We start from the raw sequence: 18,701 nt of genomic DNA, 5'->3' as shown, positions 1-18,701 counted from the left end.
AAGAAAAATATTATTAGTTACAGCAAGGATAATTTTTCCTTTTACTTTTGAGGTTGATATGGCCAAAAACTCATAATCATCATCACCTTTGATTGCTTTAAATGTTACAGTGTTAAGTGTAGACTACATGTAACATCTTTTGTCCTCTTCGTTCCCCTCCCAGCCTCACTTCAGAGAAAAGCCAGCATTGAATCATTTACTTCGTCCAGATTAAAATTTGGCATCTGCATGCATTATATATTCACCCGTGCTCGGACAAATCCTCTTAACTGTGGGAGAAATTGTCAGGATGTGTCCTGTAGAAAAGTAAGAGCCTTGTCTAGTTGTATTGCTCGTAGCAAGGGAGCATCTCAATCTGTCACTCAAGTCCACACACACACACACACACACACACACACACACACACACACACACACACACACACACACACACACACACACACACACACACAGAGGGAAACACACACACAAACACACATTCACACCAACCACAGTAAATCAGCTTATGAATAATATATACTTGTACTTTCTTTATTAATATTAAACATTGCATAATGAAGCACCGACTATAAGCAAATCCCAGAGCAATATTCATATTACCATGAGCTGTCCTAGAGTGGACTTTTCATTGTTTATGTCTGTCCTGTCACATTGTGGTTAAACACATCAAAATGGCTGCTTTGACCAGTTTGTACACTTAACCTTGAGAACACCAAATTCTCTTTTTGTTCTTAAAAAATGTATCATATGCAGTTTTCTTTAATATATATTGGTCTGTTTTAAGATATTAATGTTATTTTGGTATTCTTTAGAGAGTAAACAGATGGGAGAGACATGAAAAATGGAAGATAAAAGGATGTGACGAGGGTTGTGACCCAGAATCAAAGCCAGTTAAGTTGGATGTACTTTTGTCCTTGTGCAAATTTTTATGCTTTAACATAAATTATGAGTGCCTGGAATCTCCCTAAATCTTGGGCCATTTTGTAAAAGAGCTAAATTGTAAACATGATGTCTCTTGGTACTTGGACAAAACTTCCATTTCAGCATATCCTCATCTCTTGTTTAGGTAATGCCCTGCGGTGTGTTCAGGTATCTCGCATTCAGCGATGGCACTTACCCAGCGAGGTGCATGTCTCCTTAGAGGCAACAATTTGGACTTAAAACCTTTCTGGTGTCCACAAGCAGGGTATTTGTGGCATCCTGGCCCTGTGCAACCCAGCTTAAACTGCCTTTGCCCGGAGCCAACAGATACAAGCTATAATGGAGACATTGATGTATTATTGAGAAACCCATGGGTAAGGATCAAGGAGCTCCTTGCAGCCAGAAGGGATGCCAAGAGAGTGTGTGTGAACTCAGGATAATGTTTTCCTTCAGCATCCAATGTGTCCATGACTGCTGTTGCTCTCTTGGCCTGATGTGAAGAAGAAGACATTTCATGTAATATCACATACCGAATTTATGCGTTCCAGTCAAAGCAATATGCTTGACAACATGCCTGGCTTATCTGTGAAAGATAGCTGTTGTGCTGTATTGTTTCCATGCAGAGTCTGTTGAGGTTATGTCTACTTGAGCTAGAGCTGAGATGACATTTCATTTATATAAATAATTAGTGTCTTGAAAGTCCCCCAGGCCTGCCCTGAAGCAATCAAACTTCTAATGCTCTTAAAATTGCCCACCATGTTTTATAAATGGCAGACTATAAAATGTATTGCTATAGCACCACACTTCTCTGCTGATCCACGAGGAAATAGTGTTACTTTAAAAGGCCATATTAGGCTTTTATTTTTACTCAACAATGTAACCAACCAAATTACAGCAGAGCACATGTTTGAAGTGTTGGGTACAGTAAAAAAAAACAAAAAACCTTGAGTATGTTCTTAGCTGGGCTGTAGCCCGTACAAAGCACTTATCTTTGCATACACTGATTTAAATGAAGACAGTGAATTATGTGTGAATGATTGCCCATTAGTGCCCCCAATTGCCACTGAGTGAACCTGATCCGCTCTTCAAGGACTCTCTTAGATTCTGAATTGAGGCTTCATTCTAAAAATAAGAATAAAGAATAGCAAGGCTGTGTTAAGGTATCATCCCCTAAATAGATTTTTATTGTCTCCTGAGTGTACCAACAGAGGGTACTGTTGCCTCACGACATGTTTAAATTATCCAAACAACAAAGATGCAGCATGCTGATCCTCTGGTCCAATGTGATGAAATAGGTGTGCCGTGCATACATTTTAATCATGTGTAGTAGCGTTCTTTGGTCATTTACAAAGCCTAGAATGCCACCATAGAATAAAAGTTTTAATTATCTAAATTAAAGGTGACGTTTGAACCCTGATGTTTATTTATTCTGAGCTTGGTGTGCGTGGTCCTTATATGCCAATGATTTCAAAACAATATCCTTCTGATATGTTGACAAAACTTCAGCTTGCACTATGAAAGGAAGACAGTTGTAATAATCAATTTACTGATCAAAGCATATGGAAAAAAATGCAATGTGACAAAGGGAAATAGTGATAAGACTGTCGGACATCATGTTCTTTTGGATTGAATGACCATTATGTTCAGGTGGAGAGAGCATTTTGGGTCGTAAATTAACACTCCTTCAAGTGGCAGACAGTATGACCGCGTCTTTGAGTGATAATTACTTTATGTATGGAGCCCATTGCTGAGCTCCGGGGAGCCACCGCTAGCTGCCCCCAGTATCCGTGCGTTGTTGTCCGCCGCCCTCATATATCAGTGGTGTATGACGCGCAAACGTCACGGTAGCACTTGAACTTGAATCCCATCCCACTCCACGGAGGCAACCCCAACCACACACATCCGCACAGGCACACAAAAACACAGGGTGCACATAGTCTGCACACGCACAAATGCGGGGTCCTCCCAAACAGAGCCTCTTTCATCGTGTGAGTCAACAAGAAGTAGCCTCGACACTGTAGGAAACTGGGAAACATTGGACCTCTGCTTGTTGGACGAGAAGGAGGAGGAGGTGTCTTGTCTGCCCGCCTGCTCTCGCTCTCTCTCTCTCTCCCTCTCTCAATCAGCGAGGCTACTGCCACCACAGCCAAGAGTTGCCGTTCCGCGCACCGATGCCAAAACGCGCAGGAGGAGACAGTGCCAAAGGGTCATTTTAGCGCACCACTGCTGAAATCGAAGGACTGTAGGGAATCCTAGAATAAACAGCAGCCATCTGACCCTAGGTGATATAATCATATCATTAGAATTAAGAAAGGGGAAAAGAGAAAGGAGCCAAATAAGAGCCAATACCTATCACCGGTGGAGTGCACCGTACTTGATCTGTCACCAGGGTCGCTGCAGAGGTGGGCACTCCAGGATTTTTATCTGAAAAAGGTCATTGCAAAATATAACCTACCTGCGCACATATCAGCTCCTTCGGCACTAATAGCCAACTGCTTCCTAAAACTGCACTTTGGCTTCCTCAATCCAGGTGTTGAGTTCTCCGAAGACGCTGCCGGACACTGTGGACAAACTGGTCTTCCATCCTTATTGCGCTCTGACCGACTCTTCACGTTCCGAACGCGCAGCAAAGTTGCATCTGAAGACTGTGAATAGCATAGGGATTAGGAGGAGGGAAAGTTGTTCTCCTGCGATCCAGAGAGGACCGACACCACGGTCCAAGCCGACTCCAAGTGCCGTTCACCGGGCGATGCCAGAGTAAATGCCGGGGCAATGTCCCGCCGCAAGCAGGTGAACCCGCAGCACTTATCGTTGACGCACAGGGAGACAATACAAGGTGAGTTTAATTCTTTAAATCTTCTCACTTCATAGTCTGTTTAATAAAGTTTATTGGTTTACATCATTTATAGTTTATCGTTATTGTTAATTCGGATTTTCAGGACAAAATAAAAGTATTTATTGGGAAAAAGATTCAAATCGTACCCATGCTTTGGTTTTTCGTGTTTGAAAATGCGCCAAACAATGAAGCTAAATACCAACAATAACTTTCATTTGTGAAAATAAATTTACCATGTGATAAAGTTAAAACTACTATACCAGATTGTTCGTTTTAGACTGATTTTAAGTAATTACACGGGCTAATAATGCTTTTACACTTTAAAATTTTATGAACACAATTCAGTAATATTTTTAAATGTGTCCTTTGCAGCTTCATATGACTTTACTACGAGAGATGATCTAATGACAACTACAGTGGGACTGTCTGGCAAAGTGTGTGTGAGTGTGTGTTTGTATGTGATTGAACGTGCACGGACGTGCGTCGTGCGTGTATGAGTGTGTAATGCAAAATTTCCTCACAACACAATTTTACATTTTTCCCCAGCATATTGCAACATGTGCCACTGTTTATATTTATGTCTACTTTGTTAAATATTTCAATGATTTTTAAATACAGAGTTGTGCTCTTTGTTTTGTGACTTTGCACAAGATAGCTTGTAGCTATCTTAATTTAAATGTATTTTTATTTTAAGTAATAACCCTCTGGCTTTCTCTTCCGCTCTCGCTCTTTCTATCTAACACACACACACACACACACACACACACACACACACACACACACACACACACACACACACACACACAAACACACACACACACACGCTCATACACACAAATTCTCAAATTAATTTTTCTTGATACATACAGGCCTAGCTGTACTTTAAGATAACATTTTAATAACATACCAAAAATCAAATTGTGCGCGAAAATAAGTTCAACTTGCATCACACACAAGTTAACGACAGTGTTAACTTTTATTAATACGATATTTTAAAACGGAGGGTCAGAACTGGTTTGATGCTTTCAGATCTGCGACCAAAAAATGTGATTAAACTGCACAGATTAAATCTGAGGCTGGGATTTTTTTTGAGCATATGATTAAAAAGTCGCATAATCCAATTTCTGATCAATTATATCAATCTAACCTTCATCTCCCAGCGCTCTGCTTTGCCTAAATCCAATTTCATAGAGGCCTAATCTGGGTAATTCATTGCAGAAGTTCATGATGTAATCTTGGGCCAGTCTGTTTTGGGCTGAAAAGGGTTTGGCGCATTCCGTTACCACCCGACACATTTACCACTTTGACTATCCATTTATCCCATTCACCTTGTCTCTTTCTCTCTCATTTCACTGACTTTCCTCCGGTCGAGCTGTCAATTGAAATAATTACGGTAATCTCAAACGTAAAGAGCAATCTGAAATCTAAATGTCTGCTATAACCAGTGGTTTTGTTTTCTAAATGAGAAAGTATGATGCATCCTCAGCAGATTTTAGGCAGATGACAAATATTGATCCAGCTTGACTATTGAGCTGACTCTTAATTCTCTCTGCTGTCACAGTCACTGTCTTTCGTTTAATTAAGATGGAAACCGAGTTGATCCCCGCAATACATTTTCGACTGTGCAAAATTTCTAACATCACTACAGTTTCACCCCAGGCATGTGTGTGTGTGTGTGTTTAACATTTACCTGCATGGATTATGAAAAATAACTGCAACGTTTTGCATATTTTCATTTGTCTTTAGGGAACTTTTAAAAATTTGGACTAACAGTTAAATATTTGCCTCCCCTCCTTCCAGCCATGGGTCACTTTGTTTGACATCTTTTGCATATTAGTTAAACAAAACCTTACAGCACCTGCTGTACAATCAGCATATTCAGAAAATTGAACCTGTGGGGCTGAATGTAGATACTTGCATTATTAGAATCATAATTAGTTGTCACAAATTAGCTTTAAATTTCTTAATTTCCTTGTTTGAACTGAAGCTGCATTCCAATGCCTCCAGGATGTATCTGTACTTGCCTGCTGTTTTTAATGACTGGTGACTTGTCTGTAGAGACTTGAAAGTGTCAAACATAAACTAAAATAGAATATTTGCAAATGGTGGTAGACCTTTGATGTTCAGCTTGATCATGCAAAAGTCATTGTCCTACTGAAGTGGCTATTAGAGCATAATGAGTAGGATGCTGAAAAGCTGAGCCATCTGGAGGGCCTGAATCTCGTCCTACCTGTTCTTTTACATGATAGGGCCTACACACTGCTGAGAGGCACAAGTACAGAATTAAGAAAGGACTGGACTTATAGGTTGTTTTTTTGTTTTTTTGTTTTTATTGTTCTCTTGTAAAGCCACTAATGAGGTCAAATGCAATGCCAAGACTGGACTTTGAACAGACAGAATAGAAAAATCTTTGAACGGAAAAATCATTATTATTTTAATCCAGTTGTTCTTTCTCTGCAAGAACAATGTGTGTCTGCGGGCAAGTATGTGCAAAGATTAACTTGTATTGCACAAAGAACCTCAATTATGTTTACCATTTGTACAGTATAGCTTAATAATGATACCTTATCTCTAGCTGTGATGGATATAATGTACCTATCATTCGATGTCTGGAGGTTACATGTCACTTCGGGCTGTTTCCTTAAGCGGGGTGGGTCTGGAGAAGCTCAGGATCACACCTCAGGCGGGAGGATCTGAGGAGTGCTGGGAGAAAACCAAAATGTAATTTGATATAACGAGAGCTTTGCATATGTACAGTTAGAGAATGTTTCAAAAACTGGTTAAAAATAAACAAGTGGATTTTGTTTATTTTTAATATTTTTGATATCACCTCGTTATTGGGTCAGCTTCGTCTCACGGTTGTGCAACATTTCAGTATCAGCTGTCAAGACCAGTCACAAGATTTCTCCTTACACAAGTAATATATATGAAGTTATGAAGTTTCTCCAGGTTGCCAGCATATATCAACCACATGTCAGATCAGGGGTTATTCAGTGTTACTGAACACAGCAGCCTTGTGCCCTGCGGCCATGGGCCTATAGGTCATGCTCTACTTGAGAGCGCAGAGAACCTGAATATCAGCATACTTCTGGACAAGCTTTTAGTGGAAGACTATGTACTAGAAATTTACTTTCCAGGCCAGACATCAAGAGGGACGTAAGTAAGTGAGTGTAACTGCCATGAATGCACGCAACGCACAAATATGAGCCAAGGAAAGCAGACACACACATAGACTAAGCATATATTATAAAACTGCACAAATATCACTCTCAAAATGCATGCAAACTGTATGTGTTCACACACTTATAAATCACATGTAACAAGCTATTCTGTCTAAGTAGAATTTGACCTTCATTTTACAGTTCATTCATTGTCTAATTAAGATTCATGCAAGGAAAAAGGCAAACATCCCCTCTAGTCTTTTTGAGGCTCTGTCAGTCAATATTTCAGCTTGGATTTACATCTATGACAAAAGCATACCTATCATATGAATATCCTTATGTATTAAGGATGGAAGATGGAATGACTGGTGTTTAGCATCACATGCCTCTCTTCTTCAGAAACCGGTAATTTTTCCAATCTAATATCAGCATTATTGCAGCATTATTGTTTTCTGGATCCAGTCATGGAAACGCCTTGTGATAACTGTTTACTCTCCGAATTGGCATGCTACTTGTGAAACAGTTAATGTTTTCTTCTTTATTTGCACCATATGGCTGTCAAATACTAGCGAGAAACCCACCGTACACACTGCAACACCACAGTAAATATTCACACACATTGTGGTAAACGGATGATAATCTCACAGGAGATGATTGATGATTTACTATGAGGCATTGCAGTCTGTTCTCAGATTTTCTTTCTACATTTCAATATTATTGAACACATTTAGTCAATTTTGCAATGCTATAAAACTTCTTTTTACTATTATTATGATATCTCTAAAATTATTTGGCAAATTTGATTTATACTAACGAATGTCATGCCTCATAGCTTACAAGTCATTTATGGCGATTTAGTGACAAGTCACAGTCAGCTGCAGAACCGTATTTTGCTCACTTTCAGGCTGATAATCTAAGATTTATGATAAGAAATGAGACTGCTACAGATTAAATGGTGATAAGATAATGAAACACACAGGCCTGGCCTTACACAATGCACACTGTTGCAGCTTTCCTTGGCAATCGCAGCCGAGAAAAAGGGATAGGCTAAGCGAGGCCGCTTGTTGTTTGAATTTTTGATTGCAACCATCTGCAACATTTCTGGTGTCATTTATTTTCAATGACAGCGTGAATCTTACCCGACTTTCCCTGTGGGGTTTACACATGTGCGATTATGTGTGTGTGTGTGTGTGTGTGTGTGTGTATGCATGTCTTTTTAGCTCAGCAAATGGACGGGGAAAACAAAGAAAGAGAGACAGGTTTGAACCCATACAGTGTGGTCGACTGTCATATGAGTGCCCCTGGCCTTACTCTGCCTTTACCAGCAGAACAGAGTGTGCAGCTGGCATTGAAATGTTGTGTAAGGTCAGAACTTCAACGGAAAATAGTTTTACAGCTTTCTGTTATGCCGCTAAGAAGAATCTCATCATATCATAACATATCCTTAAATAAAAACAAATGTTTCACATTCAGCAAAATTACATTTTCTCTGGTTCATATTCAACTTAGAGCAGAGCAGAACTTGTCAAACAATGTTGAAAATTTTTCTTTGCCCTCACCTTCATCTCAGGCACAATGACACAACAAAAAGAATCATCACTGAGACATAAGAGTATATAAGGACAGACGCAATAATTAGGTATTAGAGGGATTTATCAGGGCAATTAATGTCAGAGGACAGGGCAGGAAACCACAGTGCTTATGTATGCACTTCGGCATGTTTTACCTACCAAGCTTGTTTTACCTAGCTACGACTGTGACAAATACTAACGAGGACACCACATTTACTGTATCATATACCAATTTTGACAATAAAATTACAATGCAACTATTACCAAACTGTATGGCAAACATTTTACTTTTTGGAATTAAAAAAATTCTCAGATGCAAATGAAACAATTCCTCTCCTTTAACAACATTGTTTCCTCATTAAGTACTTTCTGGCCAGGCATTTGAATAATTTTCAGCCTTTTACACAAATGGAAATATTGGTGAAAGAGGCCCATTGTCTTCAGCTGTGTCTCCCATCTGGTACATATTGTGCAGTGGCAGTGTGCAGCGGCACAGAGTGACTAACTGACTCTCTCCTCATCAAACTGATAGGGGGTGCTCTAAGGCTGCCTGACTTAACCCAACCTTGATAAGCAGGGTACCAGGAGTGTCATTGGGTGAATTTAGCTGTGCCTATGAGTGTGTGTGTGTGTGTGTGTGTGTGTGTGTGTGTGTGTGTGTGTGTGTGTGTGTGTGTGTGTGTGTGTGTGTGTGTGTGTGTGTGTGTGTGTGTGTGTGTGCGTGTGAGAGAAAGACGGAAAGAGGGCAAGAGAGAGAAATAAAGTATGTGTGGTATCAAGTTAGACAGCTGGGTTTCATTTCTATCATCACGCCTTCTCAACGCTGGCATGTTTGACACTGTGTCCGCTATGCTCCCTTACCTATCCAGCATGTTGTTCTCACATAGGAGTTTATACAGAGGAATTAGACACTGTCTGTCACGATGATAGGCTACTCTAGTGTGTTTTTCTTTCATGTGTATGTTTCCATTTCAGTGTGTTTGTGTCCACGGTCGATTTTTTTTTTTTCCTGCAGGCATTCCATGCTCGGTTCCTTCTTGCACATGTGTTTTTCTCACACAGGTGAGCCTTGGGATAGATGAGTGAGCGGGTTTAAGAGAGGGGTGCGGTTTTTTGAAGCTGTCCGACTGATATTCCAGCGTCATAGTGACAGTGCCAACGCCTGCTAATTTACTGCCTTCTGCCCCCAGGCCATATTACTCATCCATAGGTTAACAAACAGGCCCTGCTGTACTTGTCTATGATAGTGAGAAAGTCACTTTGAAATTTCCAGTTGTTTGTCAGCTAGTTGACTTGATGTTGTCTTTTTCTCATTTACGACACATGAGGATCTGGTTCTCATGCCACCCGTCTCGCTTTTGGAGTCAGAAATAAAAGCACAACATATTGTTAGTAGCCTATATATATCTGCTGTGTAGTCCTACTTATATGCATTTCACATATGCACACATGCATGCATGCACACGCTTACATGGCTTGTGTGAGCACTCTGGAACATTGCTTCATGTGAATTATGGCCACAAGCTGTGAACTGTAGGTAAATATGTGTTTGTGTTCCTTCTTTGCCGCCAAAGATTATGAGATGGAAATTATTTGGCAGGCATCCAGGAACCTATCACCATTTAGAGAAAAGACATTTGGCATTGGATCATCACACCAGGGAGAAGTGAGTGGACTGGAACGTGTGTATGTGAGAGTGTGTGTGGGTGGGTGGGTGTTTGGGTCGCAGGGGTGATTCATAGTTGCAAAGAAACATTTGAAATATTAACTTTGGTAAAAACGTGTGTAATATTCAGTCGGACCTCTGCCTGATTTTAACAGTTAGGATTTTGAGTTTAGAGGAGCAACACCTCCCCGACAGTTTGTGATGGGTGATAAGAGAGTTTAGGATCTCTGCTTGATAACTACACACCAAGACACAGGCGCACAGAAACCAGCACATACCCTCTTTCTCTAATCTTTGCAATTATTAGGGTGTCATGTTTGGAAAAAGAGAGAAGAGAGGCAAAAAGAAAGGGGGTGGGGTGATGCAGGTGCTAGAAGTGGAGAAACAGCAGAGACAGACAGGCGCTGCTATGCTCCTCTCCCAGGCATCAACATCTCTTCCTGGGTGCCCACTCACTCAGGCGCCCCTTAAGTCTCTGGAGCTTCAGGTTTCCTCCGGGCTCTTTAGAAGAGGAAACATTTTCATACTGGTACATCAGGGTAGTGTTTAAAAAAATGGAGGTTGTCCATGAGGGATTTACGTTAAGCTCAGGGAGTCAGTCTCTGCCATAGGGGAGGAGGGAGGGAAGAATGTGTAATGGTTATTAATGACCATGTCAGATCTGTGAAGACTGAGATTTACTCTCTTAACAGGACCCCGGGTTTGGCTTTATAGATTTTCTGTCTGTAGAGAATACAGTGTTCAAACTCACCTGTGTGCTGCTTCATTCATGTACACACACACTTAAAAATCTTACTGTTTTTTTTCCCTCCTTCTCATTTTTCTTTTCTCTGTCTTATTCTTTGATACACACAAACATGAACACGCACACATTCTGGTGGATATGGCCTCCGCTATGCTACACTTTGTTCTGCACAAGCTGGGGCTTCCACGTGGTAAAGGCAGCCGTCTAGCTATGACAGCTTAGTGCAGCGAAGGCCCTCACCGGAAACCCAGCCTGCACTGTGAGATGAATAGCTTCCTGTCCACACACAAACACACAGGCAGATATGCATACAGACACACATATACATACAGTGTATGTACGGGGTCCCACCCACGCAGATCTCTCACGGATAAGCTGGCAGGTGTTTGTCTAGGCGAAGCAGGTTTACAGCAGATTTGCTTTATGCCATGAAAGTGACACCGTTGTGAATGTAATGATCGTGTCGTGTGGTAGGGAGAGATGGCTTTTATCAGGTAATGTCATCAGGAATAACCAAACCTCACTGTGTATTTTTTCTCTACCTGTCTCTCACTGTCTTTCTTGGTCTCTTTTAAAAATCAAACACCACTGACTGACATCTGTAACCTTCCTCTTCCCTTTTCTGCAGCAGAGGCCAATCATGATTCAGGGGCGGGATCTCCTCCTCCAGAGCCATCCACCCCCAGCCCTCGGAGGGCAGGACCTGGGGAACATGATCTACTAACCTGTGGCCAGTGCCAGACCAACTTCCCTCTAGGCGATATCCTGGTCTTCATCGAGCACAAGCGCCGTCTGTGCCGGGGCCCCGGGAGCAGACCGGGGTCTTTCTCCAAGCCTGGGGAGAGTGGCGGGATCACGGGCATTCCCATTTCTCCCAGGGCCAGGTCACTGGAGCTGATTAGAGGGTCCATTCCAGTGGAGGTGGGCATCCAGGTGACCCCCGGAGGAGAAGAGGATGAGGACAGGAGACTTACGCCGGCCAAGGGAATCTGCCCCAAACAGGAGAGAGGAGGTACGAAGACTGAAACGCACTGTAGAAAGATGCAATTACAAGAACCATAAAGCAGCTCAAATGTAAACACACAATCTGAAGAGAGCTCTCTTGTCAGTAGATGCACATATCTAAAACACACACATAGGTGCAATAAAAAAATTAAACTCACACACACAAACGCGCACACACACGCATGCGCGCACGCATGCGGGCACGCACGCACACACACACACACACACACACACACACACACACACACACACACACACACATATACACATACCCCCTCTCTCAATCTCTCACCTGTCCAAGTAAGATAGCTCTCTTTAAAGAATCCCAGCTGCTTGTTATTTTGACAGTGGCCTTCAGGAAGGATTAATGTAGCCTGGGATGATTTCATTAGAGTGAGTGAGAGCTGCAATGTGTGTCTGTTCTGCTTCGTTCTCAGTAAAACATCACACACACATATACCCACAAAATCACACACACCAAACAAACGCACACTGGCAGGCCTGAAGGACTTCTTCAGCTGAAACCAATTGTGAAAGGCGAGGAAGAAGGTGATAGAGGAGCTACCCCCAGTGTGTGTGTCTGTATCTGTTCGTGTTTTATTTTATTTATTTATTTGCTTGTGTGAGTGCACATCACGTGTCTGAGCATTTGTAAAGAAATCCTGAACTATATGAAAAAAAGAGGTTAAGAAAGCTGATTAAAATTCATCTGTGTGCGTGGTGAGGAGAAGAGGATTAATAAAGCAGCAAGGCCGTTCATCTGGCTGTTTGTGGGGTGGGGGGGGGTAGACTGCCAGCGCTGCAGGGAAACCAGTTCAAAGTTATCAGAGTAGACAGTCACCATCACACCCAAAAGCTGGGAAGGCTATCCAGGATTACACTGACTCCAACAGACTAAGAGGGACTTCGTTAGAGAAGGGAGACAACTGTGTTGTAAAAGTTACCAGCTAGAATCGTACATAAAAAGATTATATGAGCAACACAGAGACTGCTCACCACAGAGTGTGAAACTGGTATGTCATAAAAAGTCTTATGTAAATAGTAAAGGGGAGATTTTATATTATATTGTACATGTGTCGTTTTTGAAGTTAGTGTGGTCTTAAATTATAGAGCAGTCAATCAAAATAAATATTGAAAAACAGTACAGTCAGTTTAGAGTGTCGCAGATATGGATTGGTTCATACATCAGAGTGACATATCACAGTTTTAATAATATTTTAATAATTAAAAAAAAGTTTTACACTACTGCCACCACCCATCCAAATTAACTGAGTGTTTATACTGGTTTATACAAGCATTGGTAGTCTAGAAGAACTGATGTTAACGTGTGAATGTAGACTTTATGTAGATGCCATGACAACAGGCTCTTGGTTCTTTTGGTTCACAGCAGGTGCACAATTTTTTTTTAATAACATTTGAATGGTAAAAATCCCTAGAGTAAGGAACAATATTTTGTTACCATAAAAATGATCAGATTCAGTCACCCTCAAAATATGAAACATCAAAAACACAAGTGAGAGACTTTATGTTTCTGTTATACTAGTGTATTAGAAGAAACTTTTAATATGGTTTCTGATGTCACACATTCACTAATTTTTTACTGTGGGATTCTTTAAGATTTAGCCGGTCTGTGAGATGTTGCAAAACATTTTGTAAAAAAGCCCAGGGATACAGTTTGCACATTTTGTTCATTTCAGAATCAAAGCTGGTGTAGACATCTTTTGTCATTACTGCAGAAATCAGTACATATGCACAGTTTCTATTTGTGGCCAGCAGCTGTGTGTGGTCACCATCTTTTGCAGCGGGAAAAATTTACTAAAGGGGATCACAAATAATACGTGACAGCCCAGTTTTGAATGTCAGTGCTAATTTCAGAAAATAAAAGGCATGGGCATTATTTAAGAGAGTACAGAAATTTTCTCAGGTTAAACAAATTGATTGTAAAAGTAAGAAATAATATTCAATCAATTTGACACTCACTCCCCAACATTGCATTTTAAACAGTATCATGGCTTTTATAAATTATCTAATTTTTCAGCTATACCTTGGAGATTTAACAAGTTAAACAGCCTTCAACAGCAACCTACCTGGAAGCCCAGTTGCAGCAGAAATATACAAACATTTAACTTGGCATTTGGAAGCTTATGCAATGAAAAAGACCCAATGCATGGCATTTGTCTGGTAGGTAGTCAGAGGAAAAAACATTTAGGCAAAGGTAGTGAATGAGTCAGCCTGTTCGAGCGGCAGTCAGTTAGTCTATCAGACAGACAGACACTAAGAGAACAGGACATAAAAGCACTCGAAGCCCCAAATGAAAGAGAGGAGGAGAGCATTGTTCAACACATTAGATTGCCACTCAAGGCAGTCTCAAGTTTCAACCAAATTAGATTACATTATTAGGTCTAATTAAGTCCAAAGTGTTAGCAGCACCCACTCTCCAAGACACACACACACACACACACACACACACACACACACACACACACACACACACACACACACACACACACACACACACACACACACACACACATAAGGAAATAGTATCAAGAAGAGACATGAAAATTACCATATGTATCAAACTTACACACACATAAGACAGAAATGTACATGCACACATAATGTACTGTAGTGTGCATGAAATGCTTGTGCTGTATGCATAACCCTTAACCCTCTCCTCTCCTGGATTGTTTTTTTTTCACCTGGTTGTGTTTTATAACATCCTGTCTGGCCTCTTTGTCTGTCAGCCTGCTCGCTTAAAATGCAAACATGCTGCAAGGCTAGCAGATTCAACCCCAAAAGGTGCAAACACCCTCACACAAACACATACACATGCAAGCACATGCGCATTCTTTCGTACACATGGCATAGATGAAAAATGGCCCTTCTGTGCCATTTTTTTTTCTGAGTTTCTCTTGCTGATGTATGCACTCTGTGTATGTATGTATGTGTGGGCATTGTCAGAGTATTTTAATATGTCTGTGCGCTTTGTATGAATTTGTTTATGAGTATGTGTGTGTGTGATGTCTGTGAAGAATGATGCGTGTCATCAGGCAAGCGAGAGGTTGTCGCTAGGGGAGCGTTACCATACTAAGATGACCCTGGCCCTGCTTTGAACTCCTCCCAGGACGGCTACCGGGCCCCCTCAGAGCATTTTAAGACATCCAGTACATAAGGGGGAAGTCACATCATGACAACCTCTCCCTCTCTCTGTCTCTCTCTTTCTCTCTCACTCGCAAACACTGTGTATAGAGATCACAAAGTAAATATTTCATGAGATGATGTGAGCGACAGCAACATCCTCAAACAGCTCTCTCTGTTTTTCTCTCTGTCCACCTCTGATCTTTTTGCTGTCATTTTTGTGGGAAACACAGTCATATCCCTATATCAGGCTGAAGATTTTGCATTGGTTCGTTGTTTTTTAGCTTACAAGCTTGAAGTGATACCGATACTGGTGTTCTCAACTGAAACAAATAAGCTCTGGATTTATGATCAAACACTTTAAATGAGGTACCCGCTACTTTAGAATTGTCACACCTACATCTATAAAATTTCTGTGGGTGTGAAAGTGTGATAGTGTGCGGGAGCATTTTAAGGTGATAAAATCAGTTTTTTTTTCTTGAGCTAATGGGCAACAACGGATTTTTTTCACCTCATATGAGTAATGGTGGTTTCTGAATGATAACCTCTGGTGTAACCTACCAAATGTATCAAAAGGAATAATGACCTTTGTGCCCAAAGAAGTCAAGTCTGCAATGTTTGACACTTGTTTCACTTTTGCTGTAACTAAATAACTGTTTCCACACTTCTCTACTTGTGTGGATTTCAAGGTGTCTCTCTCCTGTCTTTTCTTCTCTTCTTCTCTCTCTCTGTTTCTCCCCCCATCTTTTTTTTTTGCCCCACCACCCAATGCTCCTTTAATCACCTGGCTTGCTCTCATTTCCATATTAAATAGGCTTTAATCATGAAAAGCAATCAGGCTTTTGCATATTCATACCTTCCCCTGTACGCCGGCTTCCCTGTCTCGCTCCAGTGCCAAGCAGCAGTAATCAGTAGGCAGGCGGCGTAATGCCATAGCCCCGGCCCATCGCATGAAAACACACACACTGCGTGAGTTAGAAATAACTGCACATGCTACTTACATATTATCTCTACTCCAAGAGAGAAAGAGATAGAGGGAGAGGGAGAAGGGTAGAGATAAAAAAAGAAAGATGGTGAGACTGATCCCTGATTTGAGCTGCGAATATTTGTACAGAGGCTCAAGGAAAAGTCGATTTGCATAATGACTTTGTAGTTTTGCATTAATCACATTTGCATATGAAAATGCGTTAATTACTCCTGATGATTTTTTTTTTAAAACTTGCTTCATTTGATGTCCAAGCTCTGGGGTTGTGATTAGGGGTTACATGGTGGCAGTTGTGTAGGTGGTGTGTGTACACACATGCGTTTACGTGTGTGTGCCTGAAAGTGTGTCTCATGTGTGTTCATGCAATTCTGGTGCAGTTTGTGTGTGTTTATGTCTTCTTACAAGAGTGTTTTGAATGCTTGCCAAGGAATTTATCTTGTGTCTGCTGTTGGGCATGTGTGTCTCTTTTCATTTTCTCATTTGTGTATGTGTGTGTGTGTGTGTGTGTGTGTGTGTGTGTTTGTGTGTGTGTGGGTGTGTGTGTGTGTGTGTGTGTATGTGTGTATTTCCCGGTTTCTTTGAGTGGCAAATATTTCCTTATTCCTCTGTGGGAAAAAAACAGGAGTATACTCCTTCCCCCACTGAATAACATGAGCACACACTCGTTCATGATACAGTATCTCCTTCTCGTGTGTTTCTTTTCTCCGCTTTTACGTTGCAGTAGGTGAAAAGAAAAAAACAAAGTGCGAAAAAAAGATATTGTGGTGATATTAGTGGTATTTAACAGAGATAGATTCGGGGGCCTTGGCTATGTTCTATACAGTCAACATTATAGATTACTAGACTTATTAGACAGTACCATTGCTTAGAAATAGAATAGTGAGTGCTCCTTTAGAATTTCAGATTTTAATGTTTTTTCCTTTAGTAATGCAGTACACATGCCTGGCTGGATTTTACTTTTTAAAAAATGTTATACAATTTTTTAAAAATAATTTAAATATAAAACCCAAGATACATCCAAGAACAGCTATTTCCATTTTATGCAGTTTGTTTTTGTGCATTTGTATGTATATAGCCGCATGTCCTTGTGCAGAATGCTGCATGTGACTCACTGTGTATAAGCAACTACAGTAACCCCTGCATGGCTACATGTAGACAGGCACTGGCTGAATCTAAAATGTGAATAATTTATCGCACAGAAATGTGATTTTCTGTCACTGTAATTTCTAAACAGTAGTGTTTAATTCTAACAAATCAATGAAAGAGTGAGCAACATGTTTTGCTGTCTTTTGTAAGATTTGCACACAAGCAGAACACAAAAAAAAAGAAAACTTTTGCCTTAGCTTAAAAAATAAAAAAAATAAAAAATTCCCATTTGCAGTCATTAATTCATCATTTATATGTCTCTGTATGAGCATTTGGGTTCACATACACATCTGTGTGTGTGTGTGTGTGTGTGTGTGTGTGCATGCGTGTGTGAGTGTGTGTGTGTGTATTCAATAATAGTAAACATATTGTTGCCTGTGTATGAGGTCCTAGTATTTTTGGCCCCATAACACTCCACCTCCAACAGGACCACCCCAGGGGCTGTCTGACTCTGCTTTGTGTCTGTCTGTCTGCTATATCCACCAGGGTCAACTAGGACTATAAGGGAGCTGCTAAAATGGCACAGCTGCACATACACACCGCCACAGCCACCTGACACACACATACACAGGGTTAGAAATGTGCATTCACACATTTATGTAGAAAATGGAAACATGCACACTGGAGTACAAGCACAGATAAGAGCCACACACACGAAACATATGTGCATGTAGGCATGCATACAATGACTCCGATCTCACATTAAGGCCTTCATCTCCCACCAAACACATTCATGTACACACAGACACACGCACATACACACACAGCTAAAAGGCTCCCACATGAAGGCATCAAACGATCCACAGCCAGCTTTATGGCACTCATATGGCAGCAGATTTGATATTTTCCTACCACAGCGGGGGAATAAAACTCGCCACTAATTTGGACTGCGAGCGCCACCGCTAACTTTCAGCATGTGCCGACTGACTGTGTCTTCCAGATGTGTGGACTCTTTGCTCCTTAACAGCCTTACTTAAGAGGCATTAGAAACCTCACACCCCGTTCCTGCTACGAATGGAGAGTGATGATGGCGCTTTGGTATTCATCACAAACATGCTGCTTTGTGTGGAACTTTGAGTGAAGTGCTGATGTGAACTTCATGGTCTCGTTGCTAAGGACCATAAGTTGTCCTGTGTCACTGGGAATCTGTGAATGTGTTTATGTTCTTTGCATAAATAGCTATAATCAAGGTAATTTGTCTGCTGCACTGTAGTTACTTGAGCCACCTCTTGCTTCTCCTCACTGCTGATGACATTTGATAACAGATGTGCTTTCATCAGTGCAGACTAATATAACTCATTTTATAAAGAACTATGAATGTGTATGTACGCTTTCAAATACACATACATGCAAGCCTCGAAAACCAGAACCTGCTGAGCTACTTATACACCTTTCTCCTGCTCTGGAAACACTCCTCTGGACAGACGTGCAGATAAAATCCTCATTTCTCTGTGTGTGTTCATTTATTATGCAGTCCGCCACACATTACTGAATAACATATGATATGTCCCTTTCAGGACTAAAT

General features: G+C 41.0%; 1 protein-coding gene across 2 annotated transcripts in view; it reads left to right on the top strand.

Moving 5' to 3' along the window:
- Positions 1-18,701, top strand: part of bcl11bb (BAF chromatin remodeling complex subunit BCL11B b) — a 34,870-nt gene that overhangs the window by 867 nt on the left and 15,302 nt on the right. Inside the window, exons 1-3 of one of the 2 annotated variants that reach the window (XM_040125508.1) lie at positions 2,991-3,353; positions 3,451-3,756; positions 11,528-11,911. In XM_040125508.1, the coding sequence (XP_039981442.1) occupies positions 3,693-3,756; positions 11,528-11,911 (448 nt within the window). In that variant the 5' untranslated portion in view covers positions 2,991-3,353; positions 3,451-3,692. Of the gene's footprint in view, positions 1-2,990; positions 3,354-3,450; positions 3,757-11,527; positions 11,912-18,701 lie in introns of those variants that run through there. The other variant, XM_040125509.1, reaches the window with a different exon arrangement.

The sequence above is a fragment of the Xiphias gladius genome, chromosome 4 (assembly GCF_016859285.1).
Source record: "Xiphias gladius isolate SHS-SW01 ecotype Sanya breed wild chromosome 4, ASM1685928v1, whole genome shotgun sequence".
In the NCBI taxonomy this organism is placed as follows: domain Eukaryota; kingdom Metazoa; phylum Chordata; class Actinopteri; order Istiophoriformes; family Xiphiidae; genus Xiphias; species Xiphias gladius.
The sequence above is the reverse complement of the archived record's forward strand: the minus strand, read 5'-3'. Positions and strand labels throughout refer to the sequence as shown.